At 37.8% G+C, this 12,994-nt stretch overlaps 1 protein-coding gene and 1 long non-coding RNA gene across 2 annotated transcripts in view; one reads left to right on the top strand and one right to left on the bottom strand.

Moving 5' to 3' along the window:
• Positions 1-3,455: 3,455 nt before the first annotated feature.
• Positions 3,456-8,295, bottom strand: C2H15orf61 (chromosome 2 C15orf61 homolog). The gene is made up of 2 exons (XM_020162067.2): positions 7,899-8,295; positions 3,456-3,682 (listed from the first exon to the last, which is right to left on the bottom strand). The coding sequence occupies exons 1-2, from the start codon at positions 8,242-8,244 to the stop codon at positions 3,555-3,557; spliced, it is 474 nt and encodes a 157-aa protein (XP_020017656.1). The 5' UTR covers positions 8,245-8,295; the 3' UTR covers positions 3,456-3,554.
• Positions 8,296-8,562: 267 nt separating this feature from the next.
• LOC141420854 (uncharacterized) overlaps positions 8,563-12,994 on the top strand; it is a 91,244-nt gene continuing 86,812 nt past the window's right edge. Inside the window, exon 1 of the long non-coding RNA XR_012445524.1 lies at positions 8,563-8,639. This is a non-coding gene — a long non-coding RNA (uncharacterized lncRNA). The remainder of the gene's footprint in view (positions 8,640-12,994) is intronic.

Below are 12,994 nucleotides of genomic sequence, written 5' to 3'. Positions count from 1 at the left end.
AGGATAAGGTTTCTGTTATCTGCGTTAGCTCTTAGGTGAAGTGAAATCAAGATCCTGGCCTTTTATGCCCTCCCACTCACTTAGACATCATTCATTCTTCAATAGATGTAAAAGATATTTCATGAATATCTGTGCTTATATTTTAGGGTGAATATAAATGACATGAAATAAAATGTGCTTAAAATACATATGATTTTTAATCATTTAAAATGTTTCAATATTTACTGAAGTCAACAATTAGCAAAACATTAAATTAATGATTAAATATTAATGTCATGAAAGAAATTATAACTATTTGTACAATTTGGTATATGAGGACATCAACACTGAGAAACTTGGGATTTTTTCTATCATGCCTTTCATCATGCCACTTGGGTTAGGCATATTTAGAGTGGTTCACAACTGCCACAGAGCTAAGAACTTTGTCTAGAAATTTCTTCTAATACTTGGTAAGTGATTTGGATAATGATGAGAGTTGCAAGATTTTGTAAAAAGCACATCTTCATTTTAAAAAGCTTTGCTCAGATTTTTTTGAGTATGTGGTGCTGGGGATCGAACTCAGGGCCTTGTACATAGCCAGGCAAGCACTCTACCACTGAGCTACATCATTTTAAGGAGAAGATCCCACTAAAGAAATAGGTAGACCAAAACATGAAAGCGTTTGATGTCCCCACTCCAGAGGAACTAATACAGAAACCTTAAAGCAACAGAGGTCAACACGAGAAGGGGATCAGGAACCAGTGTAAAGATCAGTTAGAGATGAATCAACTTGGGTTGTAACACATTTGTACATGGAAGCAACGCTAGGAATCTCTCTGTATAGCTACCCTTAACTCAACTAGCAAAAACGCTTTGTCTTTCTTATACTTATGTCCTCTCTTTAACACAATTAGAGATAAGGGCAGAACAGGTCCTGCCTGGAAGCAAGGGGGGGGTGGGAAGGAAAGAGTGGGGGGGGGGGCGGAGAAATGACCCAAACAATGTATGCACATGTGAATAAATGAATAAAATTAAAAAAAAAAAAAGAAATAGGTAGAAAAGCTGAATTGGGGGTTTCATTAACTAAGAAAACTCCCAATCTCCAGACAGGCAGAGTCCATTCAGATCCCTCCTTGCTGCCTTAGGTTAGGAGGCATGGGCACAGATACAAACTACCTTCAGTGCATCTCTCTCTCTTCCTCCTCCTCATCTTATATTTGAAATGTTTTTACTAATTAAGTCCTTTATAAATATAAGGATATAAAAATGTGAATTATGAACATGAAGCTTTTATTGAAATAAAATCAAAATGTGTTTCAAGTATAATCATGGTACATTTTTAAGACAAAAAGGTCTTTTGTTTAAAATTTCAGGTGGAAAAACTAAGACACAAAGGCCTTAGGTCAAAAAGACAGCACTGATACTAAAAATAGACCCAGTTTCCTGGCTTCCTGCATGCATACTTTATCCCTCTTAGGTCACAATGCTTAGATCTAATATGCAACTTTTAATAAAAAAATTTAAGCCTTTACTGTTCAATGGAAAGCAATTTTCATACCACAAAGTTCACTTCAAGACTTAGTAAGTCCAATGAATGGTATTTTCATTTTTGAACTATGCCCTTAGCCATCCTTGAGTTCATCCTTCACCATGATCAACTCCATAAGAGCAAGAGGTCTATTGATTTTCATGTAATACAAGAAAATATTACATTCGCTTAATTGTTACACAGTGAGCACATTAGACAAGAAATCAGGGCTCTGTTTAATGCTGCAAGCAGCAGAGAATTACAGAGATCAATAGGGTAGTTTGTCAAAGATGTTCTCCAAGGAGACTTACCTATCACTATATGGACAAGAAGTCACACTGTCTGGAGCTATTGAAAAACAGGTAAGCAGAGTCAGCAGTACAAATTATCAGAAATCAAACATGCTGGTGTGAAAAGAGGTACAACTGTACTGAAAAGCTGTATTTATAGTCTGGTAATTAAAGAACATTTTATCAGCCTTGTGTTGGGACCAAACCTTTACAGCATATATTGACAAGATCAGCAGCAATGAATGAGCAGTATTTGACTTAAAACTTATGAGCTACAGTTATTTAACTTTGCCCATTACAGAGGAAATCAGTTCTAGCTTTCCTTGCAAAATGCTAATAGTCAGTTTTATTATTAATGAAGCTTAATGTAACACTATCTCCTTTGTGTAAGCTATTCATTTAACTAGTGTCAAATATATTCTTCTGGACTAAATATACTGGCATAAGTACTTCTTTGATTAAAGTGTTATTTAGAATTGCTTTTAGATAAGTGAGCACTACATATATCAGAACAGTTTACTCTCTGTAGCACACTTAAATTACTACCTTTGAGGAGGCCAGTTTGTATTACTTTACTGTTTTGAAACTTTTACCACAATTACTTATGCTGTCTTTCTCTACCTTGCCAGAAGTAAGCACCCACATGTTGGTGCTTATGTTTCCCTACAAAAATGTGTGAACGTTATAGAGAATCAGCAACACATTAACATAAAATGATACATAATGTATGTTTGTAATTATGGGAGAGATCATAAATCTTAAACATCCATTGGTTTAGAAATTGAATAATTCTACTTAGTTCTCCCTAAATTACTCTAAATTTCTGAAACTTACCATTCGCCTGGGTGTTTTGTGACTATCCCTAAGGATAAATTTTTTTAATGACTTTGTTTTCAAAATTGCGATTAACTTAATAAAATCCTAATGTGGAAGTGCCAGCAGGTCTTTAAAATTTCAGCCCACTATCCATTGCTAATCAGTCTGTGTATATGTACCATTTCAGTTAATTGCTTTTATAAAGTTACCAAAATTTTTTCTGGGTATTTCTAGATCTTAAATTTTCTTATAGCTTTATTGGATGCTATTTTAACTTTTAATAAGTCTTAATTTCATTCACTTTGCTGCAGTTACATTACACAGGGTTATTATTACATTAAAAATACTATGGTATTGGATTCTTTAAGCAATAAAAAGTTTCAGCATTGTATCACCCAAACTCCTTCTACAGATAAAATAGCACAGGAGCCTTAAAACATTTCCATGTAAAATTCTGGCAGCTAAAGGCTTTAGATTTCAGATTGCAATTAAATTTTCATCAATTTTAGATTTGCTAATGATATAATATTATCTCCACTACATACCCTAATATATTCTATTTTTGTTCAACATTACATAAGAGATTTTCCCTTTTTATGGGGTATCTATATTTTCTCTTCAGAGCCAATTTAAATTAATATTGAACTACAGAATCTGTGTACATTATAATTATTTTTGTCTGTTGTTTAACCTAGTTCTAGGGGTACATTGGTGTGAAGCTTTGTGTGTTTGTAGCTCCCATTAGCTAGACAGAGTATGCAATATATAACAATGTATGAAAAGCTTCTTCGCCTCTTGAGGGCAATGATTTATCTTAGAAAACCAAGCACCATAGACAGAAAAAGGTATTTGCAAAAGTTTTATTTTAAAGGATCAAAAATAAATACTGCAAATATACACAAGAGAAAAAACACTGATATTTGTATTTCCAACACATGTTTTCAATACATGGAAGCTTCATCTTCTTTATTTAGAAAATAAATTGTTATTGGTCCATAACTGGTATGCACTGTCTCTGTGACTCTGGCAAATAACCAGGAGCCAAGTCCATATAATAAAGTTGGAATACCTAGAAAACAAAAAAAATGTTATTTATGAATGTCGGTCAATACTTATTTCTCAAGTACCTATGTATTTGCCATGTTACTAATCACGTAACACTCTTCAGCAATTTTAGCAAATTATAAAGATTATAGAAAAATAAACAAATGACACTATGATTATCTAAGAGCTCAAGTTCATCTATGTTTGTGGAACATGTTGGCAACTATATGAGTCTAGAGATTTTTTAAATTACAAATAAAGGCTTATATACATTTTAATTCAAAGCACATCCCCGATTCATTATCTTCAAGTAAAGATGAAGTAATTCTATATTCTTTTCACAAATAAGCAAATAGAGAAGAATATTCATTTATTTTGTTATAAATGCTCCTGATTATTTGCCTTGAGCTAAAATTACTAGGTCAACTTTACTGTCCTTTAAGTTAGACGCAGCACTGATGGCTAAAGTAATTTTTGTACAACTTTAGAGAAAACTGGGTCAAATCACTGTCTTCAAAACCTAAGGCAAAAACTACCCCTAAGGAACATTTTAGTGTAACAGGCATGAGAAAGAAATGCTCTCATTAGCATTTTTACAAGATTAAAACAACCTTTTTTCAAGTTATTTGGAGTAGGTATGTAGTAGATTACATGGTTTTTTTTGGAATATTGCCATTGGTAAGATTTTGCTGCTTTATTTGAGAGTAGATGTCATTTGTCATATATGAAACTAAACACACTCTACACAGACATGGACTTAGCTCTCATATGCACGATACCATGCTGGATGCAAAACAAACTTTTAAATTCCTATTTTTTTCAGGCATTTATTTAAAATCAATGACCATTAACATATTGAAACATATGTATAATACTATAGGCATGTGAATCAATAACAAATATTGTATGCTCTGTGCAAGTATTAATTTTACTGCTCCCGTGTGGGAAATGGGCAGAAAGAGACAATTCAAAAAAGACAGCTGCACATTTGGAAAATCATTTTCTTTCTAGTTAATAGGGAAATCAACACATGTTCAGGGCTGATCATATTGCTAAATTTTTCTCTTATTTTTCTGCAAGAATATATTCACTGTGTTATGCTCTTTTTAAGAGTGTGTGTTGGACCACTTTGCACTTATTCCCCCTGAAGCTGCATCCCAGACACTCTGATGCCAGAAAATAATCAGGAGAAGCATCACTAGCTGGCAATAAGAAGAAGAGGGGAAAATGCCATTCAGATGGGTACTTTTCTATTTTTAGGAATATACTAGGCCACAAATCACAGGGTTTCTTAGAACTCCCATGAAACCTTTTACAGTATATTGTATTCTTTGCCCTGATAATGCCTAAAAGAATCTCAAATGCCTCAAGGGAATGTCACAAAATAGCCTCAAAAACTAAAATAATAAAGCTATTTATAAATCATTCATCCAAAAAGAAAAAGAAAAGAAAAAGCAAGTGGCATAAGGGAGGGGGGCGGAGAGTGAACAGGAAAAACAAGACAGGCAGAAGGGAGTGAGGAAGGAGTTTAGGGAGCAGATGAAATACAAATGTATTCAAAATATGGTATCACAACTTCAAAAGCTCAAAGTCAATGGGATAAGGAAGAAAAAAAGGCTCTAGAAGCAATTACTAATTTTCTAAAAATACAGAGAGTAAAATATGTAATATATTCCTTTTAAACCAATGCTAAGGATATAAATTTAAGGAATGGTGGTGACACTGGGAATTTTGTTTTATAGTATTTATCAGGTTTCAGATAAAATATTGATATTTCTAAAAATTCACATTTTTGAAAATTCACACAAATAAATGAATGGCCTATGGTTTTTGGCTAAGTAGAGAACTGATGAAAGATTACTAGTTTAATATTAATCATATTATCTCTTGAGAAACAACTAGGACCCAGCATCAGTAGTGCTATTTGACAGGGGTTGGGGCTGTAATAAGGGAAGAGAAATTAAATATTTCTTTTTTTTTCTTCTTCATCTGTTTAGGTAATGCAGTCAGACTAATACGCTGAATGGGAAGATTTGCCATCTCTATAATTTAGACATAAAAAAATCTTCTTTGTATGTAGCACATGTGCTTCAAACGCTTTAAGATCTCATAAAAATTAATTTTTTCCAGACTATCTGAAAAATATAACATCAAAATGAACTTGAAAATCAGTTCTTTGCATAATAATTGATTTTGAGTCAACTGAACAGTAGGTAAACCACTGTCAAATTAAGCACTTAAAAAAAATTAGAACTTCATAGTAAGTCTCCGATTACCCATTCATTCCAATGGTAAGTTGCTTTTCTTAAATCTCAATCTACTTCCCAGCAGGATACTCAAGACTGATAAACCATCAGTAAAATGTCAGCTTCACTGAAGGGAAGGCAGAGGAGAAAGGGAACAAATGGGTAAACAGAAATCTTTATTATTTACAAAATGGAAAAATGAATTACTCTGATAATTACTAATTTGGAAGGGAAGAGGAGGAATAAAATCCTTAGTATTCTTATTAATAGACTATGTACATGATGATCCAGAGGGGCAAATTATACATCACAGATCAAGAAAGGGTCCTATTATCTAATTCACATTCTCTTCCTTCAGACAAAAAAAATAATAATAACTGTAACCAAATTGGTGAATACACTAACCTTAAATGTACAGAAAAATTCCCTTTATCAATGTAAACCAATGTGTATTTCACGCATGAGCAAAGTTTTCCCTTCTGCTTCACTTAAATGTTTCCCATTTAAGCAGGATTTTTAGAATTTCCATAAGATCACATAGACCATTCATTCTTCCACATTAAAAAAAAACAACAACAAGGGCTGGGATGTAGCTCGGTGGTACAGCGCTTGCCTAGCATGCGTGAGGCCCTGGGTTCGATCCCAGCACCAAAAAAGAAAAGACAAAAAAAAAAAAAACCTCTCCCCAAAAAAAAAAAAAAAAAAAAAAAAAAAAACAACAACAAAAACACCCTACAAAACTCAAAAGGTTTTACTTTTCTATGCGGGGAATATTCTGGGTATCCTACATTTTTTTTTTTGATGTCTTAATATCTACATCTAAAAGAGAAATCCTGAATCATTAAGATGATCTTCAACAAAATGTTAAGCTTTAAATTGTGACTTAAAGGCATTCACCTCATATACCTTACCTATAGCCTTGCCATTATTTTTTCCCATTACTCTTTCTAACCTGTTACCCTACATTTAGGAAAGAATGAATTCTTCTGATTTTGAATATGCTGAAATACACTAGCTCTTCTTGAGTGCAGTTGTTACTCCTGTCTTTCCAAATACTTTTGAACTGAATTTTCTAAATCATCTCACCATTCAACTTGATACCAATCCTAAAATTAGTGGCACACTCTGTAGTCCACCGGCCAAATGATGAGACATATTTTCAAAAGATTATACGTTGCTAAGTAGTCTTCTCCCCACTGGATTGAGCCCAGGGCAGTCTCAGTGGAGCAATGGCTCAAAAATCCCATGAGTGACATGTTAGTTATTATAAGCAGAAATACGCATGCCATATTTAAATTTAATGAGCTATCAGGTTATATAATACTAGTGCAGCTGCACAGGGTTTAGCTTTAATTCTGTCTTTAAAAATTAGTTGGGTAACATGGTTCAGCTTCTGTGTCTAGATTTTGAAATACCAAAATCTAGATTAATGTTCTATCAGCTATCAATAGATCCAAGGCATCTTGAGGTCTTCTACTTTTCCCTGACCTATATAAGGTCATGGCCATATTACCTCTTCTGCCACTGAACCAAAAGAAAACAAACATCCAGCAATAGTAAATTGCTGAGATTATCTCCAGAAAACACACAAATAGTGTATCTTAAATATCTTTTAGGCCTAGCACCTGAGAAAGCTACTGTCTGGTGAAAACCTTTAGTATTTTTATAAAAACAAACTTGCTGGGATTTTATACAGAGAAGACAGTGAAAAAGTTAAAAAGCGGTTCGGTTTTCGTCCTGTAAGGTGATGTCGGTGGGAATGGATTCACGGCCCCGGGCTAGGGGACGAGGGACACCTGCCGCCCGGGGCGCTGGGGCGACCTGCGACACCGGCCTGCACGAGCCCCCACTCGGCGGGAAGAGCAGCTGCGGGGACGCCGGGGACCGGCGCACCGAGGTCCTGGAGGCGCCCGCAGGTCGGCGTGCTCGGTGGACAGCGGGGCCGCCCCGGGCGGGACGTGCTTCGCTGGGTCGGGCTCGGCGGGCGCCACTCACCGAGGTTGACCACCTTGAGCGCCGTGAAGAAGCGGTTCTGCGGGGCCAGGTCCTGCCAGGGGGCCTTGGAGCAGTGGTACTTGATGTAGGGAAAGCAGCCAGTGCGCAAGACGTGGTAGTTCGCGCCCTGCACCGGCCAGTTGAAGTGCGAGAGGCCGAACTGGTCGTTGCGGACGGCGCTGTAGGGCACGCAGAACGAGGTCCAGTGCGGGAGGCGCCGCTGCAGCAGGTGCCGCGTCAGCACCTCCGATGCCCGGGGCTTCGGGCGGGAGGCGGCGCCCGCGGCCCAGGGCCCGCACAGCAGCAGCCGCAACACGGCTTCGTGGGCCTTCCGCAGGGCCTCCATGGCCCGCCGCGCCTACGAGCAGGCCCGTTCCCGCGCCCGCGGAGACGCGCCTGGCGGGGCGGGGCGTCGGGAGCGCGGGCGTGTGCGCGCCTCCTGGGGCAAGTGGCTGGACCGCCGGCGGGCGGAGGCGGCGGCGCGTGCGCAGAGTGGCGAGCGGCCTCCCGCGGGGAGGGTGCCAGCGAGGCGAGAGGGGAGCTGTCCTGCACAGAGCAGGCACGTTGTCACCTGTGCCCTCGGAGAGCATTGGTTACTCCGGGGCAGGGGAGGGATTTGGGGGGTTTTTATCACTTGGGTAGGAGGGAAACTCAAGGGGCAGGGGTCAAATCCACGCCTCTCCGCACACCTGGGCTCCACTGAAGTCCCTACTTGGTGTGGTTGAACTTGAGTGTCCTCAGGTAAGTGAGTCCTCGCAGCCGTGTTCACGGTCTAAAAGTAAGTCCTAGGTATTTCAAGATTAAAAAGTTTAAGAAATACCTCCGTCTCTTCTTCGTGCATTGTCCTGATGCACACCTGCTCCCTGGCAAACAGCCGTGCAGGATCCCCCCGTCACCACCCTTAAAGTCTTAGTCACCATTATCAACCCATCACTTTAGAAAAAGCTTTTCTCAAACTTCTCAGCCTCTTGAGGTAGTAATTTCTGTAACATCTGCCTTCTGAGAAAGCATTCCTGGTGGTTTGTCCTAAACTCACCTTCTGTGAAGAAGCCACACATAAATAAGATGTAAATGAGGCAACTATGTGTAAGCAGCATTAGCAATTACTATTATTGCTGAAAATTCAAGGGACACGTAGGAGAGAGTGGCTGGTTTTCACAGCTCTAGTTTTATCCCTTCATTCAGCAAATATTGATTGGGTACCCACTAACGTGCCAAATCTTGAGAGGCCTGATAGTCATGCAAATAATTTGAACTTTACCTTACAGGATTCCCCATTAGATAAGTTTTTAGAAGATTTTAGGTGTTGGCATAATGTGTTTAGCTGTGGACAGGAATGACTGAAAGGGTGGCTGAAAGGAGGCAGGGATTTTCAAATTAAATTTTCAAATTAAAATTTTAAACGTACTGGAGTCCTTTTTCAAACAAAATCTGTCGCTGAACCCCAAAATATAAAGTAGGTTAGAATTTGTATTTTATTACTAAACATTTGTAAGTTCAAATTTTAATATTGACTTTATAGGTAAGTAAAAAACACTAGGCTGCTTTGTTGTCTAGGGTTTTGTTTTGAGCAAAAAGGGGGTTTATTGGAAGGAAATTGGGTAGTTAAAATAGTAAATATGAAGTCTGCAAAATCAGGCTCAGAAAATGAGGAGGAACCAAAGGATCTGGACAGTAAATGCGTAAGTAAGACCAAAAGGAGCTAGTCTGGTAAGGAGTAGGGCTAGCCGCCTGCCGCTGCAATCCCAACTCCACGCCTTTTTGCTTGTGAAATGGTGAATTTGGGGCTTGGGGACAACAGTTGTGGTTATAGCAGCCTCAGCATCCAGCTGACTTCTGCATCTTCTGTTTTGATTGTATTCTGTCTAGAAAAGTCCTGGTCCCCCCAAAGAAATAGAGACAAATAAGAACAAAGAAAGAATATCTTTATGTTATCCTGAACTTGAACTTGCAATTCTCTAGCCAAACAGCTGGGATTACAGGCATGTATCACCACACCTGGCTCTCATCATGTTTTTACAAGCTTACTGTGGATTTGCTCTTATACATAGTCCCCCATTGTCTCAGGTTTCACTGTCTAAAGCATTGGTTACCCATAGTCAACAAGAAGGGTGCATATAGAACAATAGAATATTTTGAGAGAGTGAAACCACATTCATATTTCTTTTATTGCAGAATAGTGTTATAATTGTTCAATTTTATTTTTAGTTATTATTGTTACTGTTACCATGCCTAATGAATAAATTAAACTTTATTGGAAGTATATATGCATAGGAAAAATGGGATATATAGGGCTAGGTACTAAGGTTTCAGGCATCCACTGGTGGTCCTGGAATGTATTCCCTGTGGATAAACAGACACTACTGTATTTCTAATAGTGCGATTTAAAACACAGTAGGGTTGGGATGTAGATTTTTAATTCATTTATATTCTCAGAAGAATAGAATAGTGATACTAGGTGATTGTTCAACATGTTGGTGAAAGATGTAGGAAGTATGAAAAGAAATAGAAATGTTTACATTTAGGATTTCACTTAAAATGTCCAGTTTGGAGCTGAAAGACTTGATTTTCAGAAGGAAGAACCATAGAGATGATTCTGTCCAATTCATACTCTTGATGCTTTGGAATTCAATCACAGGTACCTCAAGGATCCACAGATCCAGGTTTCCTCCACACTCAAAACCCTTAATGGCTCACTGCCTCTGAGCCAAGCTCAGCACTGCAAGTGGTTTGAGATACTCCTAAGAGCTCCTCACTCTCATCAGTGGCAAACACTTTTTGCTCTTCCATCCCTGTATACTTGTTTTGCACTGTCAGGGACATAAACAGGACTTATTCAAAATTATCCTCATGGAAGTACCAAGTTATGGCAGAAGTGATTAGAAAAGGAAGGAGCTGCCGTATTTTTATCTGGATCTTCTAGAGCCCTTCTGTAGAACCAATGGTATTCTGAAAGTTCCCAGGGAATCTGCTGGCAGCTGGGGCTGCTGTTACAAAGAATGGCAAGAAGAATTACTCTGGCAAAACAATGAAAACAGAGACCTCATCCAAAAGCATCTTGTGTCTAAATGACTCTCAATATCTCTCTTTGCTGGAATGCAAATTTCCCAAGTCCTGGCAGGGATTTTTGTGTGGTTTGTGCAGCTTTGTGATCCACCACCTAGGACAGCACTTGACATATTGTAGATACTTGTTGAATAAGTGGGGAAAAGATGGATGAAAGTGAATATAATTAGTATATTGGAGTGATGTTGGAGAAAAGAACTTACAATATGTACAGTCAGTGGTTTTAGTCTAATTTAATTAAAATTTTAATTTTGGTAGTTAGACAAATTACATGGTGAAAAAGCAAGAAACATATCCAGAATCAAGGATAAAAATCCTGGCTTCTAGGCTTCCAGTGAGCTCTTCTATAGAGAACAGCTTTATTCTTCTCCTGCTGTGAATGCTAGCACTCTGGAATCTGGAGTCACAGAGGCATATTTAGGACTTTTTAAGCCAGGTAACTACTTATGCTGAGTGATATGCAGTCCATTTTGTGGGCATGTTCCCAATATTGCAGATATTCATAGTATGTAGTCAGTGTTTGGGGAAGCATTTGAAAACAAGGCCACGTAAATTCAGCTTGCACATGGGTCATAGTTACGGTTCCGGCTTCATAAAATGAGCCTTATTTTATCAACAGATATATTTGTGAAAAGCCTATGACACTTCTGTAACATGAATAATATTCTCAAACCAAATCCCAAAGATGTTTTGGCTTCATTGCTGATCTTCAACTGACAGAAGCTCTTAGCCCTTTAGCTTTAAGTGTCTCTGCCCCTCCCAGTCTAACAGTCAAGTAGTTAATGATCTATAAACAAATACTGAGATACCCTAAGGGGGCTTTCCATTTAAAGGGGCCTTGAATCATTTTATAATAGAAATACAGTAGTCGACCCACTGATTTATGATTTGTCTGTTAAGTTTTTGAAATGAGATTCTACTGGCATTTTTCAGATGGGACAGGTTTTTAAGTTTACTGTATAATATCCCTAAATTTTCTCCAGTTATTCTCTTCAGGAGAAAACTTTAAAAAATATTGGTCTGTATTTGCAGCTCCCATTGTATGAAATACCATTTTATTTGTGTGTGCGTAGGTATACATGTTTCAGTTTCTTACACTAAAAGTGACCACAGAGGGTAATAATATCAGTTAACTAGTTGTTGTGTCCTGGGTGCTTGCACCTATTTTCTCATTAAACAGCACTCCAAAGCAAGGTCTCATTTTCTTCATCCTCAAGCTGAGCAAACAATGCAGAGGTTAGAGAAGATGTCCACAGCCACAGAGCAGGCATGTGGTAGAACTGGGATTTGAACCTACATTATCAGGTCTAAGTAACACATGCTTTGGCCACATTTTAAGAGTCAAGTGAAGCCAGTCGCATTCCTTACATGTTGCACAGTTAGGAAGAGCACAGGAAACAGCACTCTAGACCCAAAACATAATCCATGTAGCCTAGAAGGCTGGCTGGCTCAGGAAATTTTGGGGGGTACAAGATGACTCTCAAACTAATAGAATTATTTTTCAGAGCTAAAACAACTATTTCTATGTATATTAAAAAGTACTTTTAAAATGTCTTTAAAATGAGAGTCATGTGCAAAGGAGTTTGGACACCATCAACAAAGATTGGGCTTTATTTGGGGAGCCTGAGTAAAGAATTTGAACTGTTTTTTCAACATTTGGAATTTTATTCAGACTAAAAAATTTAACTTTTAAAAGTTGGATTTTAATGGAGGGAGCATCTGGCTCTAATTTGGATGTGTATGAATAATATTGCTGCTGTGAATAATATGCACATGAGTCCAAGCCAGCATTTCAGTGAAACACAGCTTGTAGTTCATCTCTTTCTTTTTATTCCTTATTGCTAGTTCTAATAAAGCAAGATGTTAAAACTAACTACATGCTCTATTAATTATATGAAGGTGAACTTGAGTCATATTTGTTACTGAGATGATTAATAATTACCAGTTCTGCACACGTTTCTGGTGCATTTCAGTAAATAAACAGGGTACATTGTTGGGGAGTAATTGATTAATTAGCACATTCATCCTAC

This window comes from Castor canadensis, chromosome 2 (genome assembly GCF_047511655.1).
Source record: "Castor canadensis chromosome 2, mCasCan1.hap1v2, whole genome shotgun sequence".
Classification (NCBI taxonomy): Eukaryota; Metazoa; Chordata; class Mammalia; order Rodentia; family Castoridae; genus Castor; species Castor canadensis.
The sequence above is the reverse complement of the archived record's forward strand: the minus strand, read 5'-3'. Positions and strand labels throughout refer to the sequence as shown.

Coding starts and splice junctions, on each gene's coding strand:
- C2H15orf61 (XM_020162067.2), bottom strand. CDS start 8,244: ATGGAGGCCCTGCGGAAGGCCCACGAAGCCGTGTTGCGGCTGCTGCTG. Junction 3,683..7,898: donor GCTCAAGGTGGTCAACCTCG/GTGAGTGGCGCC, acceptor TTTGTTTTCTAG/GTATTCCAACTTTATTATAT.